The 26,485-nt window shown below is 42.5% G+C and overlaps 1 protein-coding gene across 2 annotated transcripts in view; it reads right to left on the bottom strand.

The window, feature by feature from the left end:
* The window catches only part of LOC132834775 (hydroxylysine kinase-like), a 56,512-nt gene extending 33,132 nt beyond the window's left edge, over window positions 1-23,380 (bottom strand). Inside the window, exon 1 of one of the 2 annotated variants that reach the window (XM_060853769.1) lies at window positions 23,323-23,380. In XM_060853769.1, coding sequence (XP_060709752.1) covers window positions 23,323-23,334 — 12 coding nt within the window. In that variant the 5' untranslated portion in view covers window positions 23,335-23,380. Of the gene's footprint in view, window positions 1-3,948; window positions 4,038-23,322 lie in introns of those variants that run through there. The other variant, XM_060853770.1, reaches the window with a different exon arrangement.
* Window positions 23,381-26,485: the final 3,105 nt, after the last annotated feature.

The raw sequence follows: 26,485 nt of genomic DNA, 5'->3' as shown, positions 1-26,485 counted from the left end.
CTTGGGGTGCAAGTATAGGTAAAGGACCTAGAAAGAGCTATGGTGGCACAGTGGTTAGCACTGCTACCTCACAGTGCTAGAGACCTGGATTCAAATCCCGCCTCAAGCAACTGTCTGTGTGGAGTTTGCACATTCTCCCTGCGTCTGCGTGGGTTTTCTCTGGGTGCTCCGGTTTCCTCCCACAGTCTAAAGATGTGCAGGTTAGGTGAATTGGCCATGCTAAATAGCCCGTAGTTTTAGGTGTAGGGGAATGGGTCTGGGTGGGTTGCTCTTCAGAGGGTCAGCGTGGACTTGTTGGGCCGAAGGGCCTGTTTCCAACTGTAAGTAATCTAATCTTAACAGTTTCATAGTCATTAGATTTTTAATTTCAGAGTTTTGAAAAATGAAATTCAAATTCCAACATCGACATAGAAAATAGAAAAGTACAGCACAGAACAGGCCCTTAGGCCCACGATGTTGTACCAAGATTTAATCCTAATGTAAAATATAGTAACTGAACCTAAGCACCCCTCAACTCACTGCTATCCATGTGCATGTCCAGCAATCACTTAAATGTCCCCAATGACTTTGCTTCCACTACCTCAGCTGGCAACAGATTCCATGCATTCACAACTCTCTGCATAAAGAACCTACCTCTGATGTCTCCTTTATACCTTCCTCCTAATACCTTCAAACTATGACTCCTTGTACCAGTCAATCTTGCCCTGGGGAAAAGTTTCTGGCCATTGACTCTATCCATTCCTTTCATTATCTTGTACACCTCTATCAGGTCTCCTCTCTTCCTCCTTCTCTCCAGAGAGAAACATCCGAGCTTATTCAATCTTTCTTCATACGGCAAGCCCTCCAGTCCAGGCAGCATCCTGGTAAACCTTCTTTGCAACTTCTCCAAAACCTCTGTATCTTTCTTATAGTAGGGTGACCAGAATTTGTTGTAGGCCGACCAGACATGTTGAGATTCAAACTTGGGTCTGCAGAGCATTACCCTGGGCTCTCTGGATTACTATTACATCATCATCTCCCCATAGTAGTGTTCCTTCCTCTGAGCCAGAGCTCCAGGTTCACGTCTCATTCTAGAGCTTGTCAGCCAAGGAAGGTCTGTTCATAATGGAGTTAAACAGGTTGAATATCGACTGGTCAATCCTTCCAACATCACAAAGGGCAAGCAGTAAGAGGGGTTGAGATGCCTGGTCTGCAAGGGATTAAAAGAACATTGGAGCCTCCACTGTTACTTTCCATAACTCCAGACTATTGCCACATGTTTCCACAACAACTCAGCATCTCTGAGTGAACTATATGGTCTATATGAGTGGTCTATATGGATTTCAGTAAGGCCTTTGATAAGATTCCACACGGTAGGCTGCTCTGGAAGGTTAGATCGCACGGCGAGCTGGCAAATTGGATACACAATTCGCTCGATGGCAGGTAGCAGAAGGCAATAGTAGAAGGATGCTTGTCAGACTGGAGGCCTATGACTAATGGCATGCCTGAGGAGTCGGTGCTGGGCCCATTGCTGTTTGTTATCTATATCAATGATTTGGATGAGAATGTTCAAGGCATAACTAGTAAGTTTACAGGAGATACTAAAATAGGTGGTATCATGGAGAGAGAGGAAGGTTATCGGGAATTGCAGCAGGACCTTGAAGTGGGCAAAGAAATGGCAAATGGAGTTTAATATAGATAAGTGTGAGGTCTTGCATTTTGGAAAGTCAAATCAAGGTAGGAGTTTCTTGGTGAACAGTAAGGCCTTAAGGAGTGTAGTGGAACAGATGGACCTTGGAGTTCAGGTGCACGGTTCTCTGAAAGTGTAATCCCAGGTAGATAGGGCAGTGAAGAAGGCTTTTGGCACACTGACCTTCATCAGTCAGGACATTGAGTATAGAAGTTGAGAAGTTATGTTGCAGTTATATACGACATTGGTGAGGCCGCACTTGGAGTATTGTGTACAGTTTTGGCCACCTTGTTATAGGAAGGATGTTATTAAACTGGAAACAGTGCAGAAGAAAGTTACAAGGATGTTGCCAGGACTCAAGGGTCTGAGTCATGGGGAGAGGTTGGACAAACTAGGGCTTTTGTCTTTAGAGTTTCAGAGAGTGAGGGTCGTGACCTTATAGAAGTGCATAAGATCATGAGAAGCATGAGTAGAGTGATTGAAGTAAGTGTTTTACCCAAGGTTGGGGTATCGAGAACTCGAGGACATCAGCTTAAGATTAAAGGAGAAAGAATAAAAGAGAAGTTGAGAGGCAACTCTTTTTCCACAGAGGGTGGGACAGAAATGGGATAAGCTACCAGTGGAAGTGGTTGAGATGGGTACATTAACAAAGTTTTGGATAGGAAAGGTTTAGAAGGATATGGGCCACATGCAGAGAAATGGGGTTAACATGGATGGACATTTTATTAAGCACAGACCAGTTTGGGCCAAAGGGCGTGTCTCTGTGCTGTAGGACTCTATGATTCTGACACCAGGCACTTACTGAGTGGTCATTCAGCCAATGAATATTTCTATATGCTATACTGTGATTGATAAGATACCATTGCCAATTGCAGCTCTAATGTCACTGAAAGTTAAAAATTACACGACACCAGGTTATAGTCCAACAGCTTGTGGGCGACATGGTGGCACAGTGGTTAGCACTGCTGTCTCACAGCGCCTAAGACCCGGGTTCAATTCCCGACTCAGGCGACTGACTGTGTGGAGTTTGCACGTTCTCCCCGTGTCTGCGTGGGTTTCCTCCGGGTGCTCCGGTTTCCTCCCACAGTCCAAAGATGTGCGGGTCAGGTGAATTGGCCATGCTAAATTGCCCATAGTGTTAGGTAAGGGGTAAATATAGGGGTATGGGTGCGTTGCGCTTCGGCGGGTCGGTGTGGACTTGTTGGGCCGAAGGGCCTGTTTCCACACTGTAAGTAATCTAATCTAATCTAGCTAACTGACAAAGGGTCAATGCTCCAAAAGCTTGTACTTTCAAACAAATCTGTTGGACTATAACCTGGTGTTGTGTTATTTTTTAACTTTGTCCATCCCCGTCCAACACCGGCACTTCCATGTCTTTAAAAGTGGCATTTCTTTATACATCTCCTTGACCTTAGCACATACATTAGGTCATCCATTGGTGATTACACACAGTATGCCTAAGCTGGACCACCCACATGTGGTCGCATGAGACCCTCCTCAAGCTAGGTGTGAGCTCCTGTAACTCTGGAAGCTGGATTTTCAGAAACCTCTTTCCCACCTCCCCACAAGGTGATCATTGTGCAGCCAATTTCTGATGTCAAGATGTCTGTGTATGTGGGCTACCATTTCCATCATGTGATAGTGTAAATTTTAGAAATTGAATAACTTTTCATGGATTGAAAGAATCAGCAATAAGTCCTTTTGGAATAAAGTGTTAAGGTACAAGGACAAATTGTTATGCAGAAATTGAACGCATTGAGGGGTGTGTGTGTGTGTGTGTGTGTGTGTCTGGTCTTAGGTTGACCCAGCCACAATGTGTTCAGTTGGAATCCTCTCATTCTGCACAGATCTGTCCTCAAATCCTAAACCCACACTACAAGCTCTGGGCACACCAACCTCACAACTTATCATAAGTGCAAAACGAATCACAGAGATTAATCAAAGAAATATCTGACAGAATGACTGATAGAAATGCATACATAACCAGATCATTGAATTGTTACAGTGCAGGAAAAGACCATTTTGCCCATTATGGCTGCACAAACTCTTAAAATGAGCATTATGATTTAGTGCCATTCTCATGCCTTTCTCAGTAACCATGCATATTATTTAGATTTAAATAATGAACAAATGGTCTTACAAAATGCCTTAATAGCATTCAAAACCACAGAGATAACATCGGAATGACAAAAAAACCTTCATTGCCCTACTGCACAGGACTCTTATGCCCCCTCAAACATTGCTCTATTAATTGACAGTCACATTTTTCTTTACGGTACCTGTGTTTTCCTCCAACCTGTGACCACAGCCTAGAATAGACTGTGAAAAAGTTCCTCTGCTTGCTTTTGCATTGTGTTCAACAAACATTCCGAGCCAGAATGAGTCAACAACAAGGCACTCCCTGTGGGTGGGACACCTTTACTGGAAACTCTTGGGAGAATCTTTTTGTGAAGTCAAAGCAGCTCCAGGTAAAGAATCTTTACAGCCGACCCTGCTTCCCAGATACTGATGAGGAACTTGTGAAAATGTAACATTAATTTGCATTTTTCATACTGATCCTAGCTTTGCCTTTCAAAGTAGCGAGGCTTTTGTGACTGGCTAACATCCAAGAGCAGGCCAGCGCAGAATTGTTCATCTTTGATTGAACATTCTTTGGTCCCAAGAGGTTGGACAGAAATTTTTTCAACTGTGATTAACTTGTAAAGCCAGCCAGAGAGCAACTAATGTTGTTGATATAATTGCCATAAATTATAACCCCGATTACAGAGGCCACACGGTCCATCATATCTGTGCTAGCCCTGAATTATAGAATAAGGAAATAGACCCTTCGGTCCATGCTGAACGTAATCCTAAACTAAAGTAGTCCCATCTGCCTGCTCCTGGCCCATGTTCTTCCAAACCTTTCCTATTCCTGTACTTATCCAAATGTCCTTTTAACTTTGTAATTGTACCCATATTCTCCACTTCCTCAAGAAATTCATTCTAAATGTGAACCACATTTTTAAATGTCATTCCTCTCACTTTAAAAACACGGTCTTAAAAGCCCCATCCTGAGAAAAGTCACCCATCATTACCCCTACCTATATGTCTCGTGATTTTATAAACCTCGATATAATCTAATATTTGTCTTGACAGCAATAGTTGAGAATTGTACTAAGGTGTCTTCTGTTTTGGAGTGAAATGAGAAGAGCTGGTAAGCCAGAGCAGTGGGCACCTACACAGAGAGGCAAGTTCAGTTACACTGCATTCTCTAATTCAGTTAAAAATCACGCAACACCAGGTTATAGTCCAACAGGTTTAATTGGAAGCTCACTAGCTTTTGGAGCGCTGCTCCTTCATCAGGTGATTGTGGAGGGCACAAATCTAAGGCACATAATTTAAAGCAAAAATTTACAGTGTGATGTAACTGAAGTTATACATTGAAACTATCAAGGTATTCGAATAGATGAAAGACTCAACAGATAATCAAGGTTTTTTTCAATATATAATTTCAGTTACATCACACTGTAAATTTTTGCTATAAATTCTCTGTATTACGACCTTATATTCCACAATCACCTGATGAAGGAGCAGCGCTCTGAAAGCTAGTGTGCTTCCAATTAAACCCGTTGCACTATAACCTGGTGTTGTGTGATTTTTAACTTTGTACAACCCAGTCCAACACCGGCATCTCCAAATCATAGTCCAATAAGTTTATTTGGAAGCACTATGTTTTGGAGCGCTGCTCCTTCACCAGGTGATTGTGGAATATAAGGTCATAAGACAGAGAATTTATAGCAAAAGTTTACAGTGTGATGTAACTGAAATTATATATTGAAAAAGACCTGGATTGTTTGTTAAGTCTCTCATCTGTTAGAATGACCATGTTGGTTTCAGTTCTTTCATATGTAAATCGCAAAACATTTTTTTTTGTAGATATTTTTATTGAAATTTAACATTTTTGCAAATTTACAAAAATAAACAAAACTCTCAAATACAAACATTGATGTACAATTAAATCATATATACAATAGTCATAATTTAACAAAGAAAAGAGAAAGAAAGAAAACAAAAAAAGAAAAAAAAAGAAACGAAAAAAGAAAAAAAAACTCAACTTTCTACTAATCTAACCTATAACTAACCAGAGTGTATACCTAAGTCTCTTACATGCTCGGAATGTATAAACATCAAATATAATAAAACCCGTATTCGCGCAGGATTCCTCTCCCAAGGGGCCCCGGAGCAGCCCGGTCTGAAATCTTCACTAAATAAAAGCCCTTGTTAGGATAGCCGAAATATCTGCATTTATATAATTCAAAAAGGGCTGCCATATTTTATAAAATAATTCAGTCTTTCGGTGCACCATATTTGTGAGGAAGTCAAGGGGGATATATTCCATAATTAATCTGTGCCAATTTGAAAGTCCAGGGGGGCCCTCAGCCACCCAGTTCACCAAAATATTTTTCCTTGCACAGAAAGAGAGAATAGAAAATAGTCTCTTCCCATGCATATCCAGAGATGAGAGGTTCGAAAAGCCCAAAAGGAGAGATACAGGGTCCACCCTAATTTCCGTTCCTAAAATTTCTGTCAGGGTATTTGCCACTTTAGTCCAGTATCTGTGGATTTTCTGACAAGTTCACAGACAATGTACAAGAGTACCCACCTCTATTTTGCATTTGGGACACATTGGAGATGCTCCTGCCTTAAATTTTGCCAATCGAGCCGGAGCTATATGGGCCCTATGAAGTATCTTTAGTTGGATAGCCTGAGTTCTGTTACAGATAGCAATTCTTCTAGCATTTTCCCAAATGTCATTCCACATATCCTCAGAGATTTCTAGCCCCAAGTCCTGCTCCCATGTTTTAAGCAGGTCATCCATGTCTCCTGAGACTCCATCATGTAGCAAATGGTATATAGTACTAACGGAGGATGCCCCCGCTGGTCGTAAGACATTACGTTCTCTGTCTGATTTATAAAGACTATCTATTAATGTAGTCTTCCTCTGTATATAATCTCGAACTTGGAAGTATCGAAAGAGATCCCCATTAGGTATTCCGAATTTCAGACGCAGCTGCTCAAAGGACATCAGGATCCCATCTTTAAATAGGTCCCCTAAGCATGAGATACCCCTGGATCTCCAGAGTTTCAAGGTGGCATCTGTAATCCCCGGTTGGAATCCCCATGCGCCTACTATTGGTGCATGGGGGATGTTTTATGTGAGTTACCCTCATTTTGCCGCATTATATTCCAGGCCTTAATTGTGTTTAATATTATAGGATTTTTACAGTGGTCTGTAATGATTTTCCTCTTATCTGAAAATAAAAGGTTAATAAGTGGGTATTTTACTTGGGAGGCTTCGATATCCAGCCAAATTGATTGTGGATCAGATGAAACCCAATCAGCTATGTAACTTAGTAGGGAGCTTAACTGATATTTCCTAAAGTCTGGGAAGTCCAGTCCTCCCCTTGCCTGTGGAAGCTGTAGCTTCTTCAGCTTAATAAGGGGCCGTCTATGGTTCCAAATAAAGGAGCCCAACCAGCCATATAATTTACGTAGGGCTAGCCTTGGCAGCATCAGCGGGAGCATTCTCATAGGATATAAGAGACGGGGCAGAACATTCATTTTAATTAATGCTATTCTCCCTAGCCAGGAAATCGGAAGGTCTCTCCATCGCTGGAGGTCCTGCCTTATCCTTTCCATTAATTGTACAAAATTAGCCCTATACAGCTGATCAAATACTGGCGTGATAAAAATACCTAAATATAAGAAGCCCTCCAGGGACCAACGGAAGGGAAAAGGGGATCCGTCCATTAAGTGGGGTATCATAGCCAGACCACCCATTGACATGGCTTCCGATTTTGAAAAATTAATTTTATAGCCTGAGAATGCACTAAATGTATTAATAACTTGAATTAGACGAGGCACTGACATTAAAGGATTACTGAGGAATAAGAGAACGTCATCTGCATAGAGGGTAATTTTGTGTTTACCTGTACCAATCCTTGGGGCCGTTATATTAGGATCAGTCCGGATGGCTTCTGCTAATGGTTCGATTATCAGTGTAAACAACAATGGTGAGAGAGGACATCCTTGACGGCAGCCCCTACCCACACTGAAGCCATCCGATCTTAACCCATTAGTAATAACAGCTGCTTTGGGGTCATTATACAATGTTGAAACCCATTTGGTAAACACCTGTCCAACGCCAAACCTTTCCAATGTGTAAAATAAATATGACCATTCAACCCTATCAAATGCCTTTTCCGCATCCAATGAAATTACTACTCCTGGTATCTTTCCCTGATGACAGGCTTGGATCATATTCAAGACCCTTCTGATATTATTGGATGATCTGCGGCCCTTAATAAATCCCGTCTGGTCCTCCTTTATAATATATGGCAGTACCCTTTCTAGTCTTAGTGCTAACATTTTTGAGAGAATTTTAAAGTCTACATTTAGTAAGGATATTGGTCTGTAAGATGCACAATCTTCTGGGTCTTTTCCTTTTTTGAGGATAAGAGAAATATTTGCTTCTTTCAGCGTGGGCGGGAGACAGACCTGACTATGCGCAAAATTATACATATCCATAAGTGGGTCAACCAATATTCCTGTAAATTCTTTATAGAATTCAGCTTGAAAACCATCCGGGCCCGGTGCTTTTCCGCTCTGAAGTTGCCTAATTGCCTCAAGTATTTCTTGGACTGTTAAAGGGGTATTTAGGGCCGACACCTGTTCCGGAGTCAGGCCCGGGAAGGTCAAATTTTTTAAAAATGACTGCATCCTCCTAATCCTATCTTCACAATCCTGCGATTTATATAGTTCAGAATAAAATTCTTTAAAGGTCGCATTGATCTTTTTATGATCATGAGTCAGGGTACCTGTACTTTCCTTGATGGTCGGAATAGTTTGAGGGGCTTTCTTTTTCTTTGCAAGAAATGCTAAGTATCTACCCGGTTTGTCGCCATATTCATATAATCTTTGTTTCGCAAATAATATTTCCCTTTTAGCCGTTTGAGTAAGCGCGGTGTTTAAAGCTGTCCTAAGAGCTGTAATCCTCTGTAATTTTGTGATAGAAGGTCTATCAGCGTATGCTGTTTCGGCTGCTTTTAGGCGAGCTTCGAGCAGACGCTGTTGCTCTCCCTTCATTTTCCTCTGGGTCGCTGAATAGGAGATGATCAAACCTCGTGCATAAGCTTTGATGGTCTCCCACATCATTGACGGATTGCTAGCCGTACCAGTATTAATTTCTAAAAAAGTTTTAAGTTCTTGGGAGAAGTACTTTAAAAATCTTTTATCAGGAAGGGGTCCATACGCCAATGCCGAGCAGATGTCCCATTGTTCTTTACCTTAGTTTCCATGTATACAGCGGCATGGTCAGAGATTGCTATAGTACCTATTTTACAGGTTGCTATAGAGTTTAGAAAAATCGATGGGGCAAAAAACATATCAATTCTTGTGTGACATTTATGTGGATTAGAGTAGAAAGAAAAATCTCTACCCTGTGGATGGAGACATCTCCATACATCTACCAATCTTAATTCTTTATTCAGGTCCGCCAGTTGTCTAGATCTGGGAGATACTCCAGCGGCACTCTTGGGAATCCTGTTTATTTCCGGATCCATAATACAATTAAAGTCTCCCCCTATAATTGTATGACGGGCACCAAAGGCCATCAGTTTTGAAAAAGCTTCCGTTATGAATTTAAAGGGGTGTGCCGGGGGGCAGTACACATTTAAGATCCCATATTCCTCTCCATTTATGAGGGCTTTAATCAAAATATATCGTCCAGATTCGTCTTTTATCTGATTTAGAATTTTCAAAGGGAAGTTCTTCCGGACAAGGATAACGACTCCCCTGCTTTTTGAATTAAAAGAGGAAAAAAAGGCCTGATCAAATCCGCCCTGTCGTAATTTTAAGTGTTCTTTATCCGACAGGTGTGTCTCCTGTAGGAGAGCTATATCAACTCTCTCCTTCTTAAGATTTGATAATATTTTCTTCCTTTTAACTGGCGAATTACTCCCCCTGACATTCCAGGTGCACCACTTAACCGACTGTTCAGCTATAATCATCTGGACAGATCCGAAACCCCTCGGGAGGGGAAACCCTATCTAGAACATCCCGAGCATGGAGCATACAAGATTTACAAAAGTAAAGACTCTCTGATACACTCAAAACAATATAACAAAAAACTCTTTCTAAGTATAAAAAATATAAAACATTCCGAATTGGAGATTTTCTCCCTTGTTCCCAGGGAGCGTCACTTCCTCTCCCACAGTCCATCTTACCCTCTTCCAACCAGTGCCCCACCCTTGACCCAGGTGTTCCTCAATAAAATGAGGAGAATTCAAATATAATATAAAGCTAGAGTTAACAGTGAACACCCCACCCCCACCCACACCCACATCTAAATATATTTGGGAATATTAATACCATATATAACTATAAGATTACAATCTCAACATGTAATACTTAAATATAATACCACAAAATAACAGGGGAAAGAAAAACAACCCCGCTCCTAAAAACAGAAGTAAAGTAGAATAAGGTAACCACCTCTCCCCATCAACATTAACCAAACGCCCCAACATATATATATACATACACACATAGGGGGAAAGATAAGAAAAGATGAAGGGATGTAAACCAAAATAATGGGAAAGGCAGACCAGCGTCCACAATCTCTTACAGTTTATTTAAGAGAGTCCAAGAATTCCTTAGCCTTCTCCGGTGATCCGAAGTTATATATGGATCCTTCGTGGCTAAGGCGTAGCATCGCTGGATATCGTAAGGAGTACTGGATATTTAAGTCCCTTAAACGCTTCTTCGCCTCATCGAATGCCTTCCTCTTTCGGACCAAAGCTGGGGAGACGTCCTGGAACAGCATGATCCTGGATCCTTTGTGGGTCATAGCTTGGGGATCTTTTCCCAGATTTCTTGAGGCTTCCAGGAGCATCTGCCTCTCCCTATAGCTCTGCAGCTGGAACAGGACCGGGCGTGGGCGCTGGGTTGAGCCGGGCCCACGTACTGTGACCCGGTAGGCCCATTCTACCCTTACCTGGCCTGATCCAGTATGCAGATTTAAAAGTTGTGGCAGCCAATGCTCTAAGAATGCTGTCAGCTGACCTCCCTCTTCCTGCTTGGGCAGGCCCAACAACCGAATATTTTTTCTACGACATCGATTTTCGAGGTCATCAATGTGGTTTTCTAGGTTCTGGACTCGATTCTCGAGAAAACGGATGTGGTCGGCTGTTGATTTTATCCCAGTCTCTGAGGCTGCGGCCTTCGACTCCACCTCTCTGACTCGGCATTCCAATTCCTGAATGTCTCTGCCCTGCTTCTGCAGCTCGGCTGATTGAGTCTCGGCAGAGCAGAGAAGCACTTCGATAAAAGCATCAATCTTCGCCTCCCACCTGGCAAACATCTCCTCAAAGCTCATCTTCATTGGTAAATCTCCTGAAGTAGCTGAAGACACCTTTGTTGCAGATGAAGAGGGAGAGGGTGGGGGAGGGGTCCCTGCTTTCTTAGAGCCGCCTGTTCCCTTCCCTTTACTCATTTTCCAGCTAGTATTAGACTATTTAAATGTACTAATAGGTAACTATTTAAGGTTAACAACTATTATAAATGGTTTAGTGAGTGTGGTGGGGGTGGATAGCCCACTTTTCCCAAGTTTTGGGTAGAGCACTGTGGACTCAGTCTTGCTGGGTCGCCGCCATCTTGGATCCCCCCGCAAAACTTTTTTAAAAAGTTACATTCTCAAGTGAACTTTAACAATTGATGTCATGTCGGCCAGATAGTGTATTTAAGGTGTGAGGTGCCCTGTGTGAGACTGTCTGTGCCACAATGGTCAGACTGATTCTAATCTGAAAAACAGATTTACAGAATCTTATATGGATTCATGCAGTTTTTGAGCAAAATAAAATGTAATTGCATCCCACAAATGTATATGTGTACGTGTATATATGGGGGTGTGGGGGGGGATTATGAGTGTCTGTGAGAGAGTGTGTTAATATGTGTGAGTGTGAGTGTAAAGGGGTAGAAGTCTGTGAGAGGGTGCATGTGAGAGTGTATGAGTGTACGTATGAAAGTGGGTCTGCGTGAGTGTATGGGTCTGTAGGAGTGTGTGCGTGTGTCTGTGCATGTGTGTCTGTATGTGTGTAGTGCAATGGGGTCACCTGTAGTATGACATGAACCCAAGGTCCTGATTGAGGCCATCCCCATAAGTACCGAACTTGGCTCTCAGCCTCTGCTCAGCACTTTCCGTTGTTACCTGTCCCGCCTTGGAGGATGGTCACCCGAAGGTCCGAGGTCAAATGTCCTGGACCACTGAAGTGTTTTCCGACTGGGAGGGAACACTCCTGTCTGGTGACTGCTGTGTGGTGTCCATTCATCCATTGCCATAGCCTCTGTTTGGTCTCGCCAATGTACCATGCCTCAGGGCATCCTTGCCTGCAGCGTATGAGATGGACAACGTTGGCTGAGTTGCATGAGTACCTGCCATGTACATGGTGGGGGTTGTCCCAACACATAATGGTGGTATCCATGTCCACACTCTGACATGTCTTGCGGCACCTACCGTGACCAGGTTGCATTGTGTTGTCCTGAAAGCCGGGTAGTTTGTTGTGAACGAGGATCTGACACCTTAAATACATTATCTGGGCCAACATGACACCAATTGTTAAAGTTCATTTGAGAACGTAGCTTTTAAAAAAGTTTTGCGGTTTACATATGAAAGAACTGAAACCAACATGGTCATTCTAAAAGATGAGAGACTTAAACAATCCAGGTTTTTTTCAATATATAATTTCAGTTACATCACACTGTAAACTTTTGCTATAAATTCTCTGTCTGATGATCTTATACTCCACAACTACCTGATGAAGGAGCAGCACTCCGAAAGCTAATGCTTCCAAATAAACCTGTTGGACTCTAACCTGGTGTTGTGTGATTTTTAACCATGAATTTCCAGGTCATAGATCTTTCACCAATGAATGCACTCCCCCTTTCTGGCCAGTTTTGCCTTCATTCTCTCTCAAGCAGCACAAATCATTAACAATCTTGAAATTTTGTTAACAATGCTGTGGTCCAATGTAGATTTGCTTGCAGCTCCACCATTCCAAAAGGAAAAAAAATTCCACTGAAAATCAAACATTGCTAAATCAATTACATTAGACCTAAAAAGGCTACTCAAAATAAATAGACCATTTATCTGCAGATATTGGATGTTGACATCTGAATGTACAAGCAAGCTTGCCTGTAACAAGTAGCTTTGCCTTAAGAATTTATTTTATCCTGCTAGTGTACATTATTTGATGTAAATGGAGAGGAAAAGCATTGGTTTAACATCTTGAATTTCTGATCCCTTATAATACATAAAGGAATTGGCAATTTGACATGTCATATAAACAGTTTTGATTACCACTTATAGGTAATGTCAAGTGAACAATTTTTCCATTCACAATTGAGGTGAGCCATTTCTACTTCAGTACATTCTCAAGAATTTTCCATGAACTTGACTTAAGCATAAATCTATGCCACTTGACGGGCTGTAGGCATATGATGTAACGCGTGCACCAGGGAAGAGCCTTCACATTGAATTAACATGAAGACACATGGCAAACCTATGCAAATTCACACACTGACTGAAAGAACCAGGCTAAACTGAATTGATTTGGAGCCTGTTTATATGAGCATGTCATTCGGAGTTAATGCTGTGGGGCAGCACAGTGGTCAGCACTGCTGCCTGACTATACCAAGGACCCGGGTTCGATTCCAGCCTCGAGCTACAGTTGGTGTGGAGTTTGCACATGGGTTTCCTCCAAGTGCTCCAGTTTCCTCCCACAGTCTAGGTTAGGTAGATTTGCTAAATTGTCCCATAATGTCCAGGCATGGATTTGACATGGCAATTGCATGATTACAGGTATAGGATAGGGGTCTGGGTCTGGATAGAATACTCTTTGGAAATTTGATGTGGACCAATGGGCGGAATGGCCTTTTTCCACACTGTAGGGATTATACATAAACCATCTTTATCAAACAACCTTTCACACTTTGTTTGAGAGTGGCAATTGGCTGAATTCCTGACGAAGAGCTTATGCCCGAAATGTCAACTCTCCTGTTCCTTGATTGCTGCCTGACCAGCTGTGCTTTTCCAGCACCACACTATTCAGCTCAGAATTTTATCAGCCTTGTATAATAGCTCGCACATGGGGAAAATTCAGTTGATTTCTCTGAACATCCATATGATGTGCCTGGGATTTTCACTGCCCTGCTCACAGTCTTTCTTAGTCTCACAGGTATAGGTAATTGGTGTTGTGGTTCTGTTCGCTGAGCTGGGAATTTGTGTTGCAAACGTTTCGTCCCCTGTCTAGGTGACATCCTCAGTGCTTGGGAGCCTCCTGTGAAGCATTTCTGTGATGTTTCCAACGGCATTTATAGTGGTTTGTTTCTGCCGCATCCAGTTGTCAGTTCTAGTGCATGTCTGAGTGCCATGCCTCGAGGAATTCCCTGGCTGTTCTCTGTTTGGCCTGCCCTATAATAGTAGTGTTGTCCCAGTTGAATTCATGTTGCTTGTCATGTGCATGTGTGGCTACTAAGGATAGCTGGTTGTGTCGTTTCGTGGCTAGTTGGTGTTCACCTAGACCAGGGGACGAAACTTTTGCAACACAAATTCCCAGCTCGGCGAACAGAACCACAACAATGAGCACCCGAGCTACAAATCTTCTCCCAAATTTTGAATAGGTAATTGGTATTTCTTGGAGAAATACAGCATTCACCATCTCACCTTCCTAAGCTGACTGATACTTACACTCCTCCCTGATTATATCTAAAGTCATAGGTGGAAACAGCGTGGAAACTGATCCTTTGGTCCAACTCATCCATGCTGACCAGATAATCTAAATTAATCTAGTCCCATTTGCCAGCACATGATCCATATCCCTCTAAACCCTTTCTATTCATAGACCCATCCAGATGCCTTTTAAATGTTGTAATTGTACCAGCCTGCACTACCTCCTTTGGCAGCTCATTCCATACATGCACCAACCTTTGCATGAAAATGTTGCCTCTGAGGCCTCTTTTAAATCTCTCCCCTCTCATTCTAAACCCTAGTTTTGCATTCTAGTACTGGACGCCCCCACCCCAAGGAAAAGGACTTGTCTATTAATCCTATCTATGCCTCCCCACCACCCCCCCCATGACTTTATAAATCCATAAGGTCACCCCTCTGACTCCAATGTTTCAGGAAAAACATCCACAGCCTATTTAGCCTCTCCCTATAACTCAAATCCTTCTTCCTGGCATCATCCTTATAAATCTTTTCTGAACCCTTTCAAGTTTCACAACATCCTTCCAATAGGAGGGAGACCAGAACTGCACGCAATATTCCAAAAGTGGCCTAACCAATGTCCTATACAGCTGCAACATGACATCCCAACTCCCATACTCAATACTTTCATCAATAAAGGAAAGCATTTCAAACACTCTTCTCACTATTCTAACTACCTGCGACTCCACTTTCAAGGATGTGTGAACCTGCACTCCAAGATCTCTTTGTTCAGCAACCTTTCCCAGGACCTTTCCTGCCCAGATTTGCCTTTCCAAAATACAGCACCTCACATTTAGCTAAATTAAACTCCGTCTGTCACTCCTTAGCCCATTGGCCCATCTGATCAAGATCCTGTTGTAATCTGAGGTAACCTTCACTGTCCACTACACCTCCAATTTTGGTGTCATCTCCAAACGTACGAACTGTTCATATCCAAATCCACAAAAAGCTGTGGGCCCAGCACCGATCCTTGTGGCACTCCACTGGTCACAGGCCTCCAGTCTGAAAAGCAGCCCTTCACTACTACTCTCTGCCTTCTATCTTTGAGCCAGTTCTGTATTTAAATGACTAGCTCTCCCTGTTTTTCATGTGATCTAACCTTGCTAAACAGTCTCACATGTAGAAGCTTGTTGAATACCTTATCAAAGTCCATAAAAGATTACGTCCACTGCTCTGCCCTCATCAATCTCTTTGTTACTTCTTAAAAAAACTCAATCGAGTTAATGAAACATGATTTCCCATGCACAAAGCCATGTTGAATATCCCTGATCAGTCCTTGTCCTCCCAAATGCATTCCAAAACCCTGGCTCTCAGGGTTCCACACATAGGCTGCCTTTGAGTGCCCCCATTCTCTCCCTAGTTACCCTTTTGTCATTAATGTATTTATAAAAATCTTTGGATTCTCCCTAACTGTATTCGCCAAAGCTATCTCATGTCCCTTTTTTACCCTCCTGATATCCCTCTTAAATACACTCCTACTGCCTTTATACTCTTCTAAGGATTCACTCAATCTCTGCTATCTACTTCTGCCATATGTATGTTCTCTGGACTCAATTATTCAGCAATTCCTCATTCTCTCTTCAGTGTTGGTGCATCACTAGCTCAGATGGCAGTGCAATGAGTCAATGCCTTGTCTCTGGTATATTATAGCTTTTAAAGTCAAAAGATTTTGCTCGTCTTCAAGAGTGCGCTTTGTTTAGAAGCACCAGATTTCATTCTTATCTCCAGCTTCAGGCTCTTCATGGAGTTTAGCATTTGGCGAACATATTCTACAAAGTTAGAGTAAGATTTAACTGAGTTAAAAATGAATTTGAGAATGTGATTGTTATTGAAAACAAGACAAATAACTGGCCTTGATAAAGAGCATCATTTAAAGAGAGATGATGGCAGAGAGGTAATATCACTGGACTAATCATCCAGAGCCCTGCAATGATATGGATTCATAAATACGGAATTGAAAGCTAATTTCAGTGATGGCCACATGAAACCACCAACAATTACTGTCAATTGTGTTGTAGTTCACTAATGTCCTTTAAGGAAATCTGCTGGTATTTAAGTACATCTGAACTAGGAGTAAGCTTTTGAGCCTGCTCTACATTCAACAAGATCATGGCTGATCCACATTCCTGCTACCCCTGATAACCTTTCACCCTCATGCTTGTTAAGAATCCACCTATCACTGCCTAAAAAATATTTCATAACCCTGCTTCCATTACCTTTTCAGGAAAAGGGGCAGCACACTGGCTGAATGATTAGCAATGCTGCCTCATAGTACCAGAGACCCGGGTTCAATACCAACCTTGGCTGACTGTGTGAAGTTTGCACATTCTTCCAGTGTCTGCGTGGGTTTCTTCTGGGTGCTCTGGTTTCCTCCCAATGTCCAAAGATGTGTAGGTTAGTTGGATTGGCTATGATAAATTATCCATAATGCCTACGGATATGCAGGCTAGGTGGATTATCCATGGGAAATGTAGCATTGCAGGGTGGTTATGGGTGGGATGCTCTCCAGAGAGTCGGTGTGGACTCAACCAGCCAAATGGCCTACTGCTACACTGTAGGGATTCTAAAATTCCAAATTTGCAGGACTCAAATCCCTCATCTGTTTTAAATGGGTGACCTCTAGCTTTTAAAGGTCCATCATAATAGGAAACATCCTCTCCACATTTCCCTCACCCCATCAGGACTCCTCGGGATTTTATTTGATTCAATCAAGTCACTTCTACTCTTCTAAACTCCAATGGACACAAATCTAGCTTATCTGAACTTTTCTCACAAGAAAACACACACAGTACAGGTAAGAGACTACTAAAACTTCTCTGAACTGCTTCAAATGTGTTTACATCCCTCCTTAAATAATGAAACCAATACTCCATCACTGATGCTTTGTCAAAACGAAACATTATGTCCCTAGACCAGATATTATTATCTCTGAATAAAGGATCACATGTTTAAGACAGAGATGAGGAGGAATTTCATCCCTCAGAGGGTGTGAATTTGTGGAATTCTTTACTACGAAGGACAGTCAAGCATGAGTCATTGAAGGCTGAAATGGATTTTCAATCAGTGCGGGAATTAAGGATTCTGAGGGAAAGGCAGGAAACTGGAGTTAAGGATGATCACATCAGCTATGAGCTCGTTGAATGGTGGTGCAGACTAATGCCTACTTCTGCTCTTATGCCTTTTGGTATCATAGTCTTTTTGGTTTTTTTGTATTCAATTCCATTACAATAAGTGATAACGTTCTATTAGCTTTCCTAATTACTTGCTGTATCTGCTTTACCTTTTGTGATTTAGGCACTGGGACACTCAGATCCCTTTGTATCTCAGAGCTCTGCAATCTCTCATATTTTAGATTATTCAATTTTACTCTCCATGCCAAAGTGGACAATTTCAGATTTCCCACATTATGCACCATTTGCTGGATCTACATCTACTCGAATCATATCCCTTTGTACCATCTCAAGTAACACCAGACCAACAGCGATGGAGTTGACTCTGAACTACCCACTGAAATGGTCCAGCAAGGCAATGGATGGACAACAAAGGTATCCTTGTTAGTGTTACCCACACTGAATAGAGAAATAAAATAAGTGTTGAGCCATCAGTTACAGATGTGAAGAAAACTCAGGTGTTTTACAACCATCCTCTGATACCCTAGCACTAAGAAACACTGACACCATTTGAGGCAATAGCTTTTGCGGCATTAGCTGAGCTAGAAAGCCAACCGAATAAGGCGTCATTCAGATTATTCCATGCTGAATTCGATCAATGATTTGCTCAGCTAACATATTTCCAATCACTTCCAATTTAAACTTTTTAGCTTGTGATATTATCTTTTAATGGAATTATATATTATCGATAAAAGTGATCACAGAAACCTCAAACCTCTGCACTAAATAATGTATATTGCTACTTATATAACATAGCTTTAAAGCCTCAATTACTAGTTTGTTTCACCTTTCACTATTGTTTGCATTAACCAGAACTTCATAACTTCTTGATTTTGTGCTCAACGCATCTCATAATGAAGTCCAAGATCCCATATGCTTTACTAAACATTCTCTCAATCTCTCCCACTACCGTCTAAGTTCTTTGCACATGAATCACTTTGTCCCATCAGTTCTGACTCCATAGAGATGAATAACTAATAACTCCCAGTTAATAGTTGAAAGATGCCAAAAAGATTTCATGTTTTAAGACTTTTATAGCCATAAAGTCATACAGCAAGGAAATGGATCCTTTGGCCCAACTAGTTCAATGCCAACTATGTTTCCAAACTAAACTAGGCCACCTGCCTGTGTTTGGCCCATGTCCCTTCAAATCTTTCCCATCCGTGTACTTATCTAAGTGCCTTTTAAGTGTTGTAATTGTACTTGTAACCACCACTTTCTCTGGCAGTTCATTCCATGCAGGAACCACCGCGTAAAAAGAGTTGCCCCTTGTGTCTTTTTAAAATATTTTTCCTCTTCACCTCAAAAATATGCCCCCTAGTTTTGAACTGTCCCATCTTCAGGAAAATACCTTATCTATGCCCCTCAGGATTTTATAAACTTTAAGGACGTCCTTCAACCTCCTATGCTTCTGTGAAGTCTTGGCCTATCCAGCCTCTCCTTATAACTCTAAAGCTCCATTCCCAGCAAGATACTGGTAAATCATTTCTGAACCCTCTCCAGCTTAACAATATCCTTCCTATAACAGGGTTGGACACAATACTCCAGAAGAGGCCTCACCAAAGTCCTGTACAACCTCAACATGACATCCCAACTTCTACACTCAAAGGTCTGAGCAATGAAGGCAAGTGTGCTAAACACCTTCTTAAGTACTCTGTCTATCTGAGATGCAATTTTTGAAGAATTACATATCAGAACCTTTAGGTCTCTCTGTTGTACAACACTACCCAGGACCAAACCATCAATTGTAGAAGTCCTGTCCTGGTCTGTTTTACTAAAATGCAACAGCTCACATTTATCCAAATTAAGCACATCTGCTACTCATTGACCCAACTGACCAAGATTTCTTTGCCATCTTAAGTAACCTTCTTCACTGTCCACTATATCACCAACTTTAAGCAACAGAAGACTAAACTCAGTATTGACTAAACATTAGTCAAAAAGTGTGGCGTTGGAAAAGCACAGCTGGTCACGCAACATCCGAGGAGCAGGAGCAGTGATCACACCCACTAGAAACAATCTTCATCCCTACTCCCAACCCCAGTTCGACACCAGGTCCAAGCCGCCAGCTTTGCCGTGTTTCCACCATTTCCCCCAGACCTACACTTCATTGAGGATGAATGATCAGTCCTCAGTAAAGGTTTCACCTTCATCCCAGTATGCTCTCACATCAACAAATTCCACATGTGTCGTGACATCAAATTTTTCTTCCGCTGCCTCCGTGCTTAATTTCTCCATCATGACTCTGACCCACTCTCTGAGGACCCCTTCTACTACCCCCATCCACTTGGACACCCCAAGCTGGCCTGTAATCTGCCCTCAATCTTTTCATCTCCAATTGCCATTGTGACATTGACCGCCTCAACCTGTCACCTCAAGATTTTATAAACTTTAAGGACGTCCCTCAACCTCCCATGCTCCTGTGAAGTCTCGGCCTATCCAGCCTCTCCTTATAACTCTAAAGCTTCATTCCCAGCAAGATACTGTCCATCCCCCTCACCCAATTTAACCTTTCACGCTTGCAATACACAGCCCTCCACTCCAAGTACAGCCTCATCATCAAACTAGCAGACAAAGGAGATTGGGGGAGGGGGGCAGTGGTAGTTTGGCACACTGACCTGTATGCCACTGAAGCTAGGCGCCAAGTCATTGGCACCTCCTTCTATTGCCCCCTCAATCATGGCCTCACCTCCTATCCCCAGACCATTCATAACCTCATCATCTTAGGGGATCTCCCACCCCCACAACCTCCAACCTCATCTTCTGCAAACCCTTCTACCTCTTAGCCAAAATTCACAAACCTGACTACCTCCGTTGACACATCATCTCCGCCTGCTCCTGCCACACCGAACATATTTCCTCATACGCTGACACTGTCCTGCTCCCTCAGTACGGGAACTCCCCATGTATGTTCAGAACACCACCAATGGCCTTCACCCCCTCCATGACTTTCATTTCCCTGGCCCCCAATGCCTCATCTTCACCATGGACATCCATCCGCCATGACAAAGGCCTCCAAGCCCTACATTTCTTCCTCTCCAGCCATTCCAATCAGCACCCTTCCACTGACACACTCATCTGATTGGCTGAACTGGTACTCACTTTTAACAACTTCTTCAAATCCTCCCAGACCAAAGGGTAGCCATGGGCACCTGCATGGACCCCCAGCTATGCCTGCATCTTTATTGGAGAAGTGAAACAATCCATTTTCTGGAGTTAAACTGGCACCATTCCCCACCTTTTCCTCCGCTACATTGATGACCGGATCAGGGCCACCTCATGTTCTCACAAGGAGGTTGAACATGTCATCAACTTCACAAACTGACCTCAAGTTCACCTGGACCATCTTGGACATCTCCCTCCCCTTCCTGGACCTCTCCATCTCCATTTCTGGTGACTGACACAACGTAGATATCAAAAGATACTGAGTCCCACAACTAATTAGATTACACCTTCTCTCATCCTGTCTCCTGTAAAAACGTCATCCTTTGCTCCCAATTCCTCTGCATCTGCTCCCAGGAGGAGCAATTCCACTCCAGAATATCCCAGATGGCCTCCTACTTCAAGGACTACAATTTCCTCTCTCATGGTCAACAATGCTGTCTAGCACATCTCCTCCACTTCCCGCACCTCTGCCCTTGAACCGCACCCCTCCAACCACAACAAGGATAGACCCCCCCGGTCCTCACCTTCCACCTCACCAAACCTCTGAATACAATGCCATCATCCTCCACCATTTGTGTCACCTACAATCAGACCCCACCACCAGAGATATATTTCCCTTCCCATTCCTGACAGTATTCCGCAGAGACCATTCCCTCCACGACTCCCTTGTTAGGTCCACGTCCCCACCAAACCACACCCAGCCGCAAGAAGTTTTTTTTAGATTAGATTAGGTTACGTACAGTGTGGAAACAGGCCCTTCAGCCCAACAAGTCCACACCGACCCGCCGAAGCGTAACACACCCAGACCCATTCCCCTACCTTTACACCTTAACCTAACACTACGGGCAATTTACAACCTGTGCCCACATCTCCCCCCCGACCTCCATCCAAGGCCCCAAAGGATCCTTCCACATCCACAGAAATTGTCCTGCACATCTAAATACCTCATCTACTGTGTCTGTTGCTCTCGATGTGGTTTCCTTTACATTGAAAAGACAGGACACCAACTTGCGGAATGTTTCAGAGAAACATCTCCAGGACACACACACCAATCAATCCCACTGCCCTGTGGCTAACCACTTCAAATTCCCCCTCCCAGTCCGCCAAGGATATGCAAGTCCCGGGTCTCCTCTACCTCCAAATCCAAGCCACCCAATGGCCGGAGAAAGAATGCCTCATCTTCCACTTTGGGATCCTCCAACCCCATGGGATCAATGTCGATTTCACCAGTTTCCTCATCTCCCCTACCCCCAACTCATCCCAGATCCAACCCTCCAACACAGCACTGCCTTCTTGAAATGTCCTACCTGTCCATCTTCCTTCCCTATCCACTCCACCCTCTGCTCCGACCTATCACCATCACCCCCCACCTTCATCTACCTATCACCTTCCCAGTTACCTTCCCCTCCCATTTATCTCAGCCATCTTGAGCCCCCCCAGCCACCCCACATTGCTGATGAAGAGCTTACATCCAAAACATCAACTCTCTGCTCCTCGGATGCTGCTTGACCAGCTGTGCTTTTCCAGTACCACACCTTTTGACTCTGATCTCCAGCATCTATAGTCTTTACTTTCTCCATTGACTAAACATTACTTTTGTCAGTCACTTAAACAATAAAATACATTATTCCAATTTTTCCAAAGCACAACCAAAAACATTTCAGTTTACCACTCACTTCCATTCTGAGGGGGAGGACAAGGAGGCAGGTCTACCTCAGCTGGAACAGAAATCAGACTTTCACTGTTGGTGTTTAGTCAACTGCACAAAACAGCTGAGTTTTCTATCCAGGTAGAAATGTAGAACAGATATCCTTGAGCCCCAACATTCTTTTATTGTGGAAATAAATGGACATTTTAAAACATAACCATTAACAAACTTAGATTCTCAACACTTTTCTAGGACTTTGGAGACCCTGAAGTTATTCCCTGTTAGACAGGCTGGTGCCACAGTTGTACCTTTTCAGTAAAACAATCTGAAATGCTGCTCAAATCACTCACAATCAAACAGCGCCAGTGTACTGATTTTAGAGTAGATCACATTGTCAACAAGGCTTTTCATTTTAACTGAAAGACTCAATCCAAAAGCAAAACCATCTTATGAACATTACAATTGCTAACACTGCACTTAAATTGAGCCAATGAACAGGTATTGCCTCTTCCTATCCCCTCTGTCAAAATTCGGCACCTCTGTTTAAATTCCATCTGTCTGACTGTTTAACTAACCTAGCGACATTATGCTACTGTTGATAAGATCCACTGTCACTGTTCCTCCAAGTTTGGTACCATCAGAAACTTTGAGATGTTAAGCTATATTCGAACAAAGTCATTTATATTGAGTGTAAACAGTGAAACTAGCATAGTCTATTGAGACAATGGGCTGTAATGAGAGCTACCAACTATGTGAGTTGGTAGCGCTTACCTCTGAGTTAAAAGGTTCTGGGTTCAAGTCCGACTCCAAGACTCGAATACAAAACCAAAGCTGAGACTCTACTGCATACTGAGTGAGTGCTACTTACCCTGGGACTCATGTGCCTTGGGCACCCCAAAGCACTATTACAGAGAAGGGCAGGGGAGTCAGGCATCCTCCAGTCTGAAAAATAACTGTTTACTATGACTCACTGGTTTCTGTTCTTAAGCTGTTGAAAATGCTTTTTCAGTCCAACTGACACTGGAACCTCCTATTTCACAATCGCCGGAGCAATTTTACTAACCAACATTCAAATAGAACTTCTCTGTGCGTGCATCAGACCTGCTTACTTAGAACTAGTTACTAAAAATAAAGTTTCTAAATGTCCTTGGCACCAACAACTTCATTCAGATGTTTCTGCCAGTAATGGCAACCATCGTGAAAAACATTTCCAGACCTTGGCAACAGCTGTAACTCAAGCAATTCAAGTGTCAGTCATTTGAGCATCAGATCAGATAATGCTCCAGTTTTCAATGAGATTGTTTGGTTAACTAAGTGGAACCTGTAGCTGAGCTCCTTCAGTTAAAGGCACACCCACCCAATCAGTCTTAACAAGCCCAAATGAATTGATTAAAAATAAAAGCAAAGTAAATCAGGGAGAGGTGGGTGCCGCAGGGAGTGGAGTGCATTATTTTCCCCTCCAACTCTATTTAACCCCTGCCCTCCCCTTCACCGTTTGATCACGTAACATTGCCCTTTGATGTGAAGGGCACTGCTTGTAAGTGGCTACTCGGTTGTTTCCTTTCTTCCTGGTGGTGGAAATTTGAATAAAGATTTGTGCACTTTGTGTCTCTCACTGTGTCTCGCACTTGCACACACACCATGGGTGCTGGGGAAAAAAACAAGCACTACCACAGTTAGGCGGTAGTGTGGAAAAAAGAAAAAAAAGGTCTTTAAAAAGAAAAAAAATAACCAGAAGGGCACTGCTTGTCACTAAAAAACAATAAATCAGGGAGAGGTGGGTGCCGCAGGGAGTGGAGTGCATTATTTCCCCCTCCAACTCTATTTTGATTTAACCTCTGCCCTCCCCTTCACTGTCTGATCACGCTACATTGCCCTTTGATGTGAAGGGCACTGCTTGTAAGTGGCTACTCAGGTGTTTCCTTTCTTCCTGGTGGCGGAAATTTGAATAAAGATTCGTGCACCTTGTGTCTTTCACTGTGTCTCACACCCGCACACACACAATATGGGTGCTGGGGAAAAAATAAGCACTACTGCAGTTAGGTGGTCGTGTGGGGGTAAAAGAGATAAGGAAAAAAAAGAGATAAAAGAAAAAAAGAAAAAACAAAAAGAGAAAAAAAATAAAAGCAAAGTAAAAAAATCTGTTTCCTAGAAGATGACCCACAGTGAGGTACGGTAAAACTATTATATATATTAAAGAGAGAGAGAGACAGAGACAGAGAGAAAAACAAATTGGAAAGGCTTATTGTCTTCTTTGGAACAGAGGAAATTTGGGTTATTTGATTAGAGTATACAGAATTATAGCAACATGAATGAATGAAGACTATCTCCTTAAGAGCAATGACAAAAGAACACAGATTTAATATAATCATTGGGAGGATTAGAGAAGAATTGGGGTAATTTTTAATCACTTGGAGTATCATGGATGTTTGCAACTCACTCTCTATAAGGGTAGTCAAGATATATACTCTTATCATACTTGTAAACATGTAGTTCAAAACCTGGAATGACAGAATTACAGTCAGAGAACTGCAATATCTCCTCCTTTGGCAGTTCCGCCAAAGGAAATTCTTCAGGGATAATTTAAGAACATCCTTAAAGTGGTCCCACTCTGCCCCTGGGAAATGTCCTGTCACAGTCAAGGTCTGAGGAGAGTAGTATTAAGTTCCAAGAAGGAGCAGGAGACTGATGCGTTAAACAGGAGTGTGTGTAGACGACAGCAAGTTTAGAAGAAACTGCTTGCACCAAATGGCTGATGACAGAATCATTATGTCACCTGATTAGACTCTTAAAATAACAGACCATCAAACCCACACAAATTCCCAACAAGCAGGTCTTTGGGAGTCTGGTGTCAGGCATACAGATGATGTGTTCCCCCTACTGGAGCTGATTTTGAGATTCTGCAATGCATTAAATTCTTCACAGAAGAACTCCTTTTCTTGAAGATAACCCTGATTAATTATTCAACTTTTGATGTGGCCTCTGCTTCAATCACTAACTCTAGTCGTTGCTTTCTACAGCTGCCTCTTGTACGTATTATTTTCCCCTAAATCCTTTTAAATTGTTTTTAATTTTACACATTCAAATTTCTCAATCCTTGGATATTTATTTTACTTTGTTCCATCCTATGTACTTAATCTCCAGAGTTTTCAAAAACTTGCAACACATGGATCTATTTGGTAGTCAGAAAGTACTCTGTGACATCTTAAGGTTATGTAAGGTGGTACATAAAACAAAACTTTCATTCATGTCCTTCAGAAGGAGTTCCGTTTCTCGAAAGTTCTTGGTCAAGTGGCTATGAACACAATGGGAGACTTTACAATTGCCTGTCACGCATTTACAATGATACAGGCATACAGTAATACAGCATGGAAACAGGCCCTTTGGCCCAAACTGGTCCATCCTCACCATGGTGCCCACTCAGCTTGTTCCAATTGCCCGCATTTGGTCCATATTCTTCTACACCCTTCCTATGTACTTATCCAAATTTTAAAAAAATATTGTTATTGTACCTGCCTCAACCACTTTCTGGCAGCCTATTCCATATACGCACCACTCTCTGCATGAAGACTTGCCCCTCAAGTCCTTCTTAAATCTTTCCCTTCTCGCCTTAAACCTGTGGTTTTCAATTCCCCATTCCTGAGAAGACGACTATATGCGTCCACCCTCTCTATGTCCCTCATGATTTTATACACCCAATAAGGTCACCCCTCATTCTCCTACGTTCCAAGTATTAAGGTCCTATCCTGGCCAACCTCTCCCTATAACTCAGGCCTACTAGTCATGACAACACCTTAGTAAATCTTCTTTGCACTCTTTCCAGTTTAGCTATGTCTTGTGCTATAACAGGGTGGCCAAACTGTACACAAGTGCAGCCTCACTAATGACTTATGTAACTGCAACATAATATCTCAATTCCTATACTTAATGTTTCAACCAGTGAAAGCTAGCATGCTAAATGCCTTCTTTACATGTAATGCCACTTTCAATGAACTATGTACTTTTATTCCTCGGTCCTTCTGTTCCACACC

Source organism: Hemiscyllium ocellatum, chromosome 42 (genome assembly GCF_020745735.1).
Source record: "Hemiscyllium ocellatum isolate sHemOce1 chromosome 42, sHemOce1.pat.X.cur, whole genome shotgun sequence".
In the NCBI taxonomy this organism is placed as follows: domain Eukaryota; kingdom Metazoa; phylum Chordata; class Chondrichthyes; order Orectolobiformes; family Hemiscylliidae; genus Hemiscyllium; species Hemiscyllium ocellatum.
The sequence above is the reverse complement of the archived record's forward strand: the minus strand, read 5'-3'. Positions and strand labels throughout refer to the sequence as shown.